The sequence below is a fragment of the Lactuca virosa genome, chromosome 4 (assembly GCF_052849685.1).
Source record: "Lactuca virosa cultivar CGN04683 chromosome 4, Lactuca_virosa_CGN04683_v6, whole genome shotgun sequence".
Taxonomy (NCBI): domain Eukaryota; kingdom Viridiplantae; phylum Streptophyta; class Magnoliopsida; order Asterales; family Asteraceae; genus Lactuca; species Lactuca virosa.
Window position 1 is genome coordinate 58,838,260 of NC_136429.1, and position 13,459 is coordinate 58,851,718.

The 13,459-nt window shown below is 39.4% G+C and overlaps 1 protein-coding gene across 1 annotated transcript; it reads left to right on the forward strand.

The window, feature by feature from the left end:
* The first annotated feature begins 668 nt into the window (after positions 1-668).
* Positions 669-2,099, forward strand: LOC145104505 (uncharacterized). Its single transcript, XM_079041738.1, has 2 exons — positions 669-805; positions 1,631-2,099. Exons 1-2 carry the CDS (start codon positions 669-671, stop codon positions 2,097-2,099), a joined length of 606 nt encoding a protein of 201 aa, XP_078897864.1.
* The last annotated feature ends 11,360 nt before the right edge of the window (positions 2,100-13,459 follow it).

The following is a 13,459-nucleotide window of genomic DNA, read 5'->3' on the forward strand; positions in this document are numbered from 1 at the left end:
CAATCCATGGATGATACATGGAGGTTTAAACCCATGGATCCTAAGGAATATGCAAAGTCATGCCCATTAGGGTTTACATGGTGTAACCCTAATCATGCCGCACTATATAAGAAGTCCCTTAGTATCCAAAATGACACACTAGTGTTGTATGAGTTCATATGAGGCGTTTTTGGTGCAAGACATTCTCTCTCAAAAGTCTTCCTTTGTCCAAGGTGTGTTGTGATTCCATTTTAGGCATTCACACTATTGGTGCTAAGTTCTTAAAGGCCAAAACTACAAGCTACAACAAAGAGGTAATTCTATAACTCATTTCTATGTTGTATATGTCAATTGCATGCTAGTTGTAGGCTTAATGCTTTGGAAACAATATTCCATGTATAATTAGAGAAAACATAGATCCAAAGCATTTAGGGTTGTATGTGCACCATAGGATGTTGTAGTATACCAAAACCCATCATATCTATCTCTCTCTCTCTCTCTCTATATATATATATATATATATATATATATATATATATATATATATATATATATATATATATATATATATAATCATATCTTAATTTTTTAGCCATAATCATGCTGGTTATTAGGACAAATGATGCTTAATTTGTTATGTTTTGAATTGCAGCAGTAAAAGACATGCTCTAGACTAGAATTGAAGCAAAATGGAAACTATGGAAAATATGGAAGCCGATCACCTCTCGAGATTGGAAAACCTGGAAATGGAAGAATTGGAAGAAAACAAAATTAGAGAGAACTTCCACGAAGAATATCTAATGGTGATCGTTGGGGAAGAACCACGGTATGCAGATATTGCCAACTATTTAGGCAGTGTGTACCTCCCAATAGGTTTAACCCATCAACAAAAGAAGAAATTGTTTTCGGAAGTCAAATATTATTTTTGGGATGAACCTTATCTTTTTAGAAATAGTGTGGATGGAATTATTATAAGATGCATATTCGGGAGGGAAAGTTTAGATATTCTAAAGCATTGTCATAGCGGGCCCACTGGAGGACATCATGGAGCGCAATATACAGAGAAAAAGATATTCGATGCGGGATTCTATTGGCCCATGATTTCCAAGGACGACACCAACTATGTCAAAGAATGTGATTCGTGCTAACGATCGGGCAATATTTCTTCCCGAAACGAGATGCCCCAAAATTGCATCCAAGTTTGTGAAGTATTCGATATTTAGGGTATTGATTTTATAGGACCATTTCCAGCTTCTTGAGGAAATAAATACATACTAGTGGTGGTCGATTATGTTTCAAAATGGTCAGAAGCACAAGCCTTACCTACAAATGATGCTCGAGTGGTAGTAAAATTCTTAAAAATATTGTTTTCTCATTTCGGTGTACCAAAGGCACAAATAAGTGGTTGGGGAACCCACTTTACAAATGAATAACTTGGTAAAGTATTACAAAAATACGGTGTACATCATACGTTTGCAACACCATATCATCCTCAAACAAGTGGGCAAACCGAAGTCACAAATCGAGCATTAAAAAGAATTCTAGAACGATCGGTCGGGACCAACAAGAAGGAGTGGTCGGAAAAACTTGATGATACATTGTGGTAATTTCAAACCGCCTTCAAAACACCAATTGGTACTATACCTTATAGGTTAGTTTATGGAAATAATTGTCATTTACCGGTTGAAATTGAACACAAGGCATATTGGGTTTTGAAGACATGCAACTTTGAATTGACCAAATTGTGCAACAATCGCCTAATGCAATTGAATGCCTTAGATGAGTTGAGAAATGAGTCATACATAAACTCATTGACCTACAAAGACAAAATGAAAAGATGGAATGATGCTAGGTTGAAAGGAAACAAGGAGTTTGAAGCGGGTCAAAAGGTCTTCCTTTTCAATTCAAGAAGGAAGCTTTTTCCCAGAAAATTAAAGACACGTTGGTATGATCCATTTGTAGCGAAGAAAGTCTTTCAACGTGGAACTATCGAGCTAATTAAAGAAGTTGGTACCACTTTCAAAGTTAATAGGCATCGGGTGAAACATTGTGAAGAAGGAATGCCAAGTGAAGAGAAACAAGGAGAAAATGTGCACTTGGGGGTAGCCGCCACGACGTAAGGTGGGAGGGAGCCCAACTCACAACTCCTCAAAAAGAAGCGCTTCCGGGAGGCAACCCGTGATTTTGAGTTTGTGTTTTTCTTTCCTTTTTCTTTTATTTTTATTTTTGTTTTATTTTGTTTTGTTGCAAAATATTTTCACACTTGTCTTTCTATTATTAATTGATGCTTTGAGGGCAAGCATGGAAATAAGTGTGGGTTTGGTGTTATTTTATGAAAAAAGAGAGAAATAAAATTTTCAAGAAAAATGGATAAAACCATCACCACGGCGTGGATGAGCTATTCCCACGTCGTGGTTATCTAGATTTAATCGACAAATTGACTTAACCACGGCATGGTCTACTTCACCATGGTCTGGTAATCTTTTTTACGCATTAACTTAAGTTTTAAACCCTAAAGATAAAAAACTTTCACAATTCACTTTCAGTCTACCCCTACACGCCGAGTTTGCCGCCACCACAAAATCTCTCTTCAAAATTCCATTAATTGTCCACGTTTTTCTTCAAAAGGGTAAGAGATTTTGACTTGAATTCATTTATTTCGCATGATTAAGAGTTTTTTCTGCACTAATTGTGTATCTAGACAAGTTATGACGATCTTTATTAAATTAGGGTTTCAAATGAGGTTTGATTTTGGGTTATTTTGGGTCGATTAATATATGAAAATCACATCTAGTGGTGTACCTTGGTAACCCAAATAACCTACTACACTTAATCTCCTTTAATCGAGATGGAGTTCATACGTTTACAAACCTGATCCACAACCCTGCCCGTCAACTGCGGTGTGTTGGTCCACAACCACGTCGTGTTTGTCTTACAGTGAGCCTCAATGTTTTCGAGTCTGATTCAGGTTGTGCTTTTGGATTGTTTTTGTTATCTGCTTTTTATAGAAAATTTATAGAGGACAGAGAGGTCAACAACAAGACCAAAGGGAGTGCCCGAAATTCCCTTGGCGTAACTTTCCCGAGGTGGTTGTTCCCCCAGTATTGGTTGACTGGAGAAGTAGATTAGCTAAGTTACAAACATGGACAATTCATGTATTCAATGAAATACACTGGGATTGGATGCAAGAGATTAGATTGGTTAAAGTACTTGACCCATATTTGACAAGAATTTTTGTCGGGGACGATGTTAGTATTACATGCACGACTTGGAGGAAACTATTCAGATTACAAGAACCGATGTATAAAGAACCGTGTATGGAATATTTGACAACAGGTCGGTTTAGAAAGAGAAGTGAAATATATGATCCAGAAAATCTTACGTTCTATTTAGGTGCTGAAAGACGAGAGTACATTTTTGCAGAGCTTGCTTGGAGGTTGGATTTGTACGACCAATACGAAGTAATGGATGAGGGGTTCGATGTTTTTATTATTATTTCCATAAAACTCTTTCGGATGGCATAAATGAGCCAATTTGGAGGAGTACAATAGCAAATGGAGTTTATATTTTCGGGGCTGCACAAGAAGGTGACATTCGGTCACCTATTCATCGCCTTATTCACCGGTTGATTACTTTATCTATCAACCAGAAAAAGGAGGGGGACAAGGTCCCGAGTGTTGATATTTTCTTTTTATGGTGCTACGTGACATTGGAGGTCTTTTGCAATATTCCTCATCGTGTGGTGTAATTCTTGGAGGAAAGAGCGAGAAAAGATAGACATAGGGAACCAATATACGGGGGAATTTTGATCACAAAATTAGCCCGGTCATATGGCATATTGAAAGAAGGGAGGCTAATTTTCTAACTTTGGAACCGGCTCGTGCTTTTAACCGCCTTTTGTTTAAACATGCATGTATAGTGCAAGATAATGGTTGTCGCACCCTAAAACCGGAACAGCGGAAACGTTCTGGGGTGGAGGACGTCATGTCAAGTATCACAACATATGCAGTATAGTAATCAAAGTACAACAACCTTTGCATTAATAGTAATAATTTTACATAGGTTACATTTAACAACAACATCAAAAGTAGATATAGGAAATAACATAAGCTGTAGCTTGGTACTAGACTGACTTCGCAAAAGCTCCCGGAGTGTACCTGACTCCTGATGACCTGAGAATACAAGTTATTTTGAAAGCGAGTATCAGCATTTTAATGCTGGTGAGTTCATAAGTATTTAATGACATTGATATAAATACATGTTTTTCTTCAAAATAATCTCACTAGATAATGGTGATTTGAGTTTACAGAGTATCAGAATCCTTTCCAGAAAATCCTATATTTTCTCATAAAAGTAGTCTTCTACCAAGACCCAATTGTTTTATGTTTAAGGAGTAATTTCCCCCAAAGATAACTATCATTATCAAAATATAGTTTATACTTTAAGGAATATGTGAGAAGATCACAAGCAAAAGTAATAGGGAAAATACTATTTTACCTCAGCAGTAACGCTGCTGACTAAAAGTGAATAAAACATAGACTCCAGGTGGTATCGAATGAACCATACGCCTCGGAGAGTCTAAAGGAATGAAGTATAGACTCCAGGCAGTATTAAGTGAACAATAAGCCTCGGAGAGTCTAAGTGAATGAAATACAGACTCCAGGCGGTATTAAGTGAACAATACGCCTCGGAGAGTCTAAGTTAACCTTTAATCCTAAGTAGGTCAGTTTAAAGGTTTAATATGAGGCCTAGTGTATAACTAGGAAAATATATTATGATGGTTTCATATGTAGAAAATACTGTGATAATATTGATTACCTTAAAGCCATGAATTATAAGGTAAATGTAAAGATACTCGTAACCATACTGATTGACGGATGTAAACATGACGACCTGCTGGCGTCGGAATGAATGTGACATTTGTCACCCCTTGGCTTGGTCGGCCGGGACTGTAGCTAGCAGTCAGGATGTGGGATGGTCTGTCCCGTATAGATCTATACACACAATGCCCGCTCTCCCTCCATGAGACTCTGGTTACCGCTCGACAACGGTGAAATCCGTGTCATGAGGATGTATCTCGTGTTTTGATTTCTATATACCTTTCTTTTTACTAAAAGTACAAGTGTTTAGAATATAGATATAACTAAGTTCTCCTTCATGAAAGTTATGGTTGGTTTCTAAACTATACCTATTATAGTTTACTCGAGAGGTTATCTAGATGCCTTTGCTACCCAAAGGTGTTGGACTGGAATAAGAGTATTAACATCTAACCAGATATACATAATATATAACTAGGACTTCAACGACACTCGGACAAATAACCGGATGCTCTATGTCCACAACCAAACAAGGAACAGGAAATAAAGCGGGTTATCAGTCCTAAGTCTTTCAAACCCTACTTATATAACTATATCTATATAGACATGAATCTATCAAGAATATAAGTTTAAAAGACTTTGATAAAATCTTGGTAATTTAAAAGAGATTTTGGTACTTTAAAAGAGATTTGAAAACAAAGTTTGGAAACCTTTGGCTGGATAAAACAGTTTAACATGCAGAAATCTTTTTGCTATATAGTTATTAATCACATGTGGTCGATATAATAACTTTATAGTTCAACTTGTATTCCCCCCCCCCCCCCATAAAAGCATTTAAAATCATTTAAAAAGGGTGATTAAGGGGTATGAACTCACCTGAAGTGGGTGATTCGGATGAACGGGTGGTATAGGATGCTAAGTGTCAAGTGAGGACTTGAACACACACGCGGATCCTATTGAGCATGCAATGATACATTTATGTATCCAATTAGTCATTTAATAACTAATTAAGCAAGTAAAGACATTCAATTACATGAAAACACTTTGTTTCAAGTGCTAGGAGTGCTAAGGGTTGCATCTTAACAGAGTATGGCCTCATATTAGAGTTTACTCCCCATATGGTAGCACCATATGGGTTTACGGTTCTGGGACCATTTCCCCCATGATTTTACGGCCATAAACTCATGGTAATGGTGTCATTGGGTGTTTTAAGGTCCTACATCTCACAAGGAAGGGTTCTAAGTTCGAATCAAAGGCTTAGGAAGTGGTTAGGGCACAAAAGGACCCCTCATTGGAGTTTACGGTCCTTGGACCATCCTTGAGAGTTTACGGTCGTAAACACTTGGGTTTACGGCCGTAAGCCCATGAGTTTACGGCCGTAAACTCATGTATGCCTCAACCTTTTTGTGTTTTGGTGTTTCCAGCTCATGCATGCAAGTTTCTAGCCCTTTATCCAAGCATTTGAAGGTGTTAGGGGCATCAAAACACCATTTGGGGGTGTTTACGGTTTTGGGAGATCCCCAAACCGTAAACACATATGTTCTTGGGGATCTTGATGTTCTTCAAGGGTTTAACATGTATTCTAAGCAAACAACTAGTTAGGAGGAGTGTACTTACTTATAGAAAGCTCGAATGACTGTTTAAGGGCCAAAAACACTAGTGTGTGTTCTTGGTGTTCTTGGTGTTTTGATGAACACTTGAAGATCTAAGAAAAGAGGAGATTTCCATGGATGAAATCGAGTGAAAACACTAGATAAAGTGTTATATGAACGAACCAAGGAAGGAAACACTTACATTTTTGGCGGATTTGACGGAAAGTGATATGATACTTGAGAGAAAAACTTGGGTGTTCTTGAACTAGGAAGTGAAAAATGAGTCAAAATAACTAAGTGTCATATTTATACTCTTTAGAGTTTACGGCCGTAAACTCCATGTTTGGGGCCGTAAACTCCAAACTCTTGGAGTTTTGAGATTTACGTGATGCACGACAACCTCTAAAGTATACTTCCTTTTATTTGTTCGCTTTACGAATTAAAAATAAAAATACTCTAACGGACTTAAAACCGGCCAAAAATGTTCCGAGATGAATTGGACGATTATTTGATGTGCTTGACTGCGGAGTTTATACAAATGAAAATTTCGGGTTGTCACATCATCCCCCCGTTAGAGGGAATTTCGTCCCGAAATTAGAGTTCAAGCCACTAAGTTATCACAAAATAACTAAGTAAAGAGATGGGGACGTTTAAGTTTAACTTGCTCTTCGCACTCCCAAGTGAACTCTGGTACTCGCTTGGCGTTCCAGCGAACCTCCACTATCGGGATACGACTTTGCTTTGTTCGCTTGACCTCTCGGTCCATGATCTCCATAGGTTCCTACACGAAGTTGGACTCTCAATGATTGCGATCTTGACGAGTGGGATTACAAGAGTCACGTCGGACCAGCACTTTTTCAAGTTGTGACGTGGGATAGATTCGGATGAAAATTATGGAATCCCTAAAGTAGTCGAGGTCTGACGGAGGTTGGACCAATTCTTATCAAGAATCCCTGATGGTCCTAAGTTCTTGGGAAGATAGAATGTTTCAGTACTTGGAACATAGTGTACTTCCATGGTTAGATCATCACTTGGCGTGATCGCCATTCTGAAGTTCCACAAGTTCTCTCTTACTGGAGTGTAGTCTTCCAGGATGGTTCTTAGAAGGCTCAGGTCGTCTTCGGATTCGTATTTCCTACTGATTGGTTTTCGGAGGTTTTCTGGATCGTTGGAGGTATTGGCTATATACTGGCATCTATTGGTTACGTGGCATCTATCTCGACCCTGTGCAAAATGGACTTGCACTTCTGACTCTTGAGGTGTTTCTAACGGAAACTCTCAAAGTCAGCGAGATAGAGGGTTTTACCAGACGATGCTTAGAAAATTGCAACTTTTCTCATCGTCTAGTAGATGCTTTCATAGTATGATTCCTAACTGGAAAGAATCATTCTCTTACTCGCTTTGTTGTTTCATGGATAGCAGTCTCTGGTCGGGGCTAGCTTCGCCCTTAAAGATTTTCTGAAGTGATTGACTATCTCGGGAGGTGGATCTACTATCTCTTTTGGGATAGTATTCTTTGGAACACCTAGTAGTCTAACAAACCTCTAAGACTTGCACCATTCTCCATCGCGTTTGCTCCCTCCAGTTTGTAGGAAGCGCGTGTTCTTGTATAACCCATCGACTAACATCTAGACTGGTGTCGAGTCTACAATCTCTTTATGATTTGGGTTATAAAGCTTAACACAACTTACCATCTACTTTATTCAGGTACTCTTGGTTGCGGAGGTAGTCATGTGGTTCTTAGCATCCTAGTATTAACTTTGGAGAATGTCGTCTATCGTCTATAGGGTGACAGTGACCTTTCTCGCATGAGGAGGCATTGGGTTCTAGGCACTACTCGTCTGTATTTGGATGGACGAAGTGCCTGGGTAGTGCAAGTATCCCTTGCAACTACTCTTCCGGTGTTAGTGAGTTTCTCTATCTAGATTAAATCTAGATAGCATAAGATTCTGCTTCTCAAAACCTCTAATTTCCTCATCCATTCATCTCAGAGTTTAACCTGTCACAACTTTCTAGGTTTCATAGCCCACTACTGAGATGCTTAATTTGTGGGATCAGGCGTGAATGGATGGTTGTAGTCAATGTTTTTGACTCTTACAACTTGAGTTACTTTTCCAAACTGAGGAAGTCGCCTACTATGTTGGCTTAACCAGGATGACAACAAATTTCGAATTTTGTAGTCATGTTAGTAGCTCAACCCACAGTGGTTCTCTTGACTCCAGCTCCTTTTTCTATGGGATAGGATGAAGGGTCTTATTATAAGGTTCGTGGTAGACCTCATACTCGGCTCAATCACTATTACTCCATGTATTCAAGTCGTATATAATTGAGATTGACGGGATGTTCAGATGTGTGGCCCCACCTCAAACCCACAACCAAACAAGGAACAGGGAGTAGGGAGGAAGCACACATCTTAAATTTCATTGATCTAAATTATATACCACTCTAATGCATATACTCAGCAGTAGTAAGTTGATCCCATGAGTTTTTTTTTCTCTTGATTCACGAACCCGATTCCGCGGTGCAAATGGTCTTTCTGGGGGATCTACTGAGTAGGCCTCGGGCGGTTATTGTTTTCCGGAATATCTGCAGTGCCTTTCGTTTCTGGTTTTAAAGTCTAACGGGGTTGGTTAACAGCACGCGGTACCCCTCTCCTGGGTACTTCTGAGGGTTGGATGAGAGAGACGACTGACGGTTCGCATTAGGTTTTCCTTATTAGGTTCGAAAGAACCTTTATTCGATGCACAGGATACGGTGAAAGTTCTTTTTACACAGCACTAGGAATTCTTGCATGGTTGAACTGAGTCAAGCCATGGCTGACGGTAGTGTCGAAATTTACAACCATCGACACGATATGGAATGAAGATAGATAGGACCATGTGCTGAACAGGGCACACAAGTTCTTAGCGTCTCGGGTTTCATCCATGGTATCACTATCACGGATACTTGGACCGATAGGATTGACGCAGAACTCTAGGGGTCCTGATGTTTCGGAATAATGTACTTATCATGAACGGATTTCTCACGAGGCCTCTCTATAACTGCCTAGTATACACTAGTCGTGTATAATTAAGATTAAAAGGACGGTTGGCTGAGCGACTCCGCCCTAAATCCACAACCAAACAAGGAACAGGAGATAAGGCAGCATCACTCACTCGAGGTCTATCAATCTTAATTATAAATGGCCTTAACGTATATACTAAGCCATCATAGCTTTACCTGATGGGTTTTTAAGTTTTACAACAGTGCTGCGAATTTCGCCTTAACGAGGGAGTAATTACAATTATAATTGATCATTTTAAGTTTTCGATTAGCTACTTAAGGTTTGAGAAACGTACCAAAATTCTACCAGGTTCTTGATGTTCCCCTAGGCATTAGGGTTAAACTCCTCCTGCGTTCTTGTCATTCCCTTCAGTTGGGCAGTCCCTCTTGAAGTGCCCAATCTCCCCACATAGGTGGCATACTGGACTGGTCCCAACATTGGTGGTTGATGTAATGAACTCAACCGGGGTTCTGCAGATGCGAGCGGTATGCCCTTTCATGTTGCACCTAACACAAAAGAGTTCTCGACAGGTACCATGATGATGGTAGTTACACTTGTGGCAGTGGGGGAGGTTTCCTAGGTAGGGTCTTCCAGGTGTCGAGGCAGAAGGGTTGGCAGAGGCATTGACCACTTCAGCTCGTTGCCCTTTGGAAGGTCCTTGAGTCGAGGTACTTCCCTCCTCGTTCTCAGATTTTCTTTTCAGTGGATTAGGTTTGAGTTCTTGGGTGGATGTGCACACGGGTGTTGGTTGCTGCTGTCCATTGTTATAATCGGGATCCCCGATAGGGCTCCTGCTAACAATGGCGTTGTTAGCATTCAGGTGAGCCATGACAGCTGCTACGGCTGCGGAAACTGCAGCTTGGAACTTTACAAAAGACCGGGACAATTATCCAGTTGGTTGACCACTCGATAGTACACCCAAAAGGTGTATTGGAAGATGTTCTTGTCCAAGTGGATAATCTGATCTTTCCCGCTGATTTTTATATTCTGGACATGGGAAATTTGGACACTTCAGATAGAAATTCTATCATTTTGGGAAGGCGATTTATGAAAACTGCAAAAAAAAGAAATATATGTTTTTAATGGCATGATTTCAATGAAGTTTGATGAAGAAGTGGTTAATTTTAAAATTAATGATGATAATTTTCCTTTTGATAATATTTCTGTTAATTATCTGGGTACCAACAGCCCTTTATCCGAGGACTGTTGTGAGTTTTCTAATATCTCTATCTAAGGAATATTTGTACATGGGAATTTATCAGACACATCAGAGGAGCTAAAAAAGGGAAATCTTTAGGAAGAAGAAAAATTAACTGATGAAATGAAGTTATCTAAAGGGGATGAGATGGAGTTGATTAGAGATAAGCTTGGGGAGGAAGAAAAGAAGATTTTTGTAAAAAGGATTCAAGAAAAGGTGATGAAATCTGTTCAGAAAGTTTCTAAAAAGATAAATTTGAAAAGAAGAAAATTTGAAGAGAAGGAGAAGAATTATGCAAAGCAGAAGATCAGAAAGAGAAAGAAGTCTGAAAATCAGAAAAACTTATCTGAAGACAATATGAAGTCTTTTCAGTTTTCTGTACAAGTTCCAGATCCACCCATCTTGCCATATTTAAATGGATTTGGAGTGACAAGGAAAAGAGTTAAGCTTCAGAAAAGTCCCAACCACAACAGTTAGCAAATCTGGTTCGACAAAGTCGAGCCAGCGAATTTAAAAATGGGCGGCTTTCCGGGAGGCAACCCGAGTAGTAATTTTAATTTTTTATACTTTCAATAAAGAGATGGTCGCAGTTCCAAGCAAGCTTGGGGAAATCAGAGGATTGACAAATTTGCTAAAATTCAGATTTTTCACCACATCATCGTCAAAATCAGATTTTTGTAAACTTATCAGGTACATTGATTCCTAGCTGCACCCATTTTACTTTAACATGATTTATTGAGTTGTTCATTCTTCTCTGAGCATTAACGACAATGCATCATTTTAAGATTGGGGAGGGGGATAGTGTGAAAATTTGTATTTTTTGTTAAATATTTTAAATTTTCACTTTTTCAGCTAAATTTTTCAAATTTAGTTTTATTTTTGCATTTTATTTTCTGCATTGCATTTGCATATACAAAATTCTAAAAATCCAAAAAATATTTTCCTTTTTATTTTTCTGCATTCATAAAAAAAATCCTAAACGATTTTATTTCTAGTTATTTTATAACATCCATAAAAATCAAGCCAAATTTAAACTTTTTAAAACATTTAGAAACCAATAGTTATTACAAATTTGTTTTCAAAATAGTTCCATATCAGAGTATCCCAGAAACATAGTCATAAAATGTGACGAGCTATACGATCACGCCTTTGCCTTCCCGCGATCATCTGAGATACCTGAAACCAAAACTGAAACTGTAAGCCCGAAGCTTAGTGAGTTCCCCCAAAATACTCATACACAACAATACACATATAATCACAAACAACATACTATGGGTCCAATCAACCATCGGGTTGGAATACCCCAGGCCCTCAACCATCGGGTTGGAATGCCACCCATACTATAGGTCCAGTCATCCTCGGGATGGAATACCCCAGGCCCACAACCATCAGGTTGGAATGCACTCATACTACGAGTCCAATCATCCTCGTGATGGAATACTCACGGCCCACAACCATCGGGTTGGAATACCCAGGCCTGTTGGCTCTCGCACAAAGCAGAGGAGCCTCAACCACCAATCAACATGTGCACATATATCAGATAATCACATAACAGTCTATAGACATACAAACCGATCTAACTGATCATACTAGCATAACATCATCCTATCTACCAGGATACTGATCTACAGATCATAGCAACATAATACCATCCTCTCTACCAGGATACTAATCTAACAGCTCATACTAGCATAACATATTAGAGTCACAATCAAAATGGGTCGGCCTTGGTGCCTTAGACCCTTGAGCATAGTGAGGAAAACTCACCTCACAACTGTCGAACTGAAATGACAAGCTCACACTCTCGAACCACCGCCACTAACTCCACCACCTATAGTTACCATAAGACCATTTCCATAAATTTCCAAATTACCAAAATACCCCCGGAGGTCAAACTGGTCAATCCTTGGTTAAAGTCAAAGTCAATAGTCAAAGTCAACACTCCATGTTGACCAAACTCGTCGAGTTGCTTAAGGGTTCAGAAGGTCATAAAACCCTCACTGACTCACCGAGTTTACCACCAACTCGTCGAGTCTATGCGAAATCTGAAGTCGATGAAACCCTAACTGGCTCGTCGAGTCACCCTACTGACTCGCCGAGTCCATGCAAAAACCTTCAAGGCCAATCTTCATCGGACTCGCCGAGTTGGCTATGCAACTCGTCGAGTCCCTTCAGTCATTTCTCCATCCAGACGATTTTAAGCCACTTTACAGCTCCATAATGCAGATCAAGCTCCCCAAGGCATGGTTATCATGTAAAGTTGCAAACTTTCCGTGCATGCAAGGCTCTAAAGGCGTATAATATCAAATCTAAGCTTATAATGGGGTTTAACTCAAAAGGGGAGGTTCATACTTGCCAAACCTGGAGACTTTATAGCTATAGAGACCAAAATAACCTCAGATCTGAAGTTGCAACTTCAGATCCTAGCCCATACTCAAAAATGGCTAATATACATGCTAGGAAAGCCCTAATCTCAAACATGCATAGATCTAGATAGAAGAAGGTCAAGATAACAACTTGTTACCTTCAAACTGATGCCAATAAGCAGAAGGGTCATATCCACTAGCTCCTCTTGCACCACTCCTCTTATACTTCAAGTCTTCTTCTTGCAAATCACCTTCCAAGCTTGAAAATCACACAAGAATGGAGTACACACACGAATTAGGGTTTCTGGACTCGCAAGAGGCTGTAAGGGGAGGCTAAGGGGCAAAGGGTCCTTTAAATAGGGTGCAAAACCCCGGAAATTAGGGTTTCATCCTCCAGCTCCAACTCGTCGAGTCTGTCCTCCGACTCGTTGAGTCGGTCACTTAAGACCCGCCACCAAAGCTGT

Bases quoted from the DNA above. Each gene is read 5' to 3' on its own strand.
- LOC145104505 (XM_079041738.1), top strand. From the start codon at position 669: ATGGAAACTATGGAAAATATGGAAGCCGATCACCTCTCGAGATTGGAA. The intron at 806-1,630 runs GTATGCAGATAT...TATACCTTATAG, and splicing joins ATCGTTGGGGAAGAACCACG to GTTAGTTTATGGAAATAATT.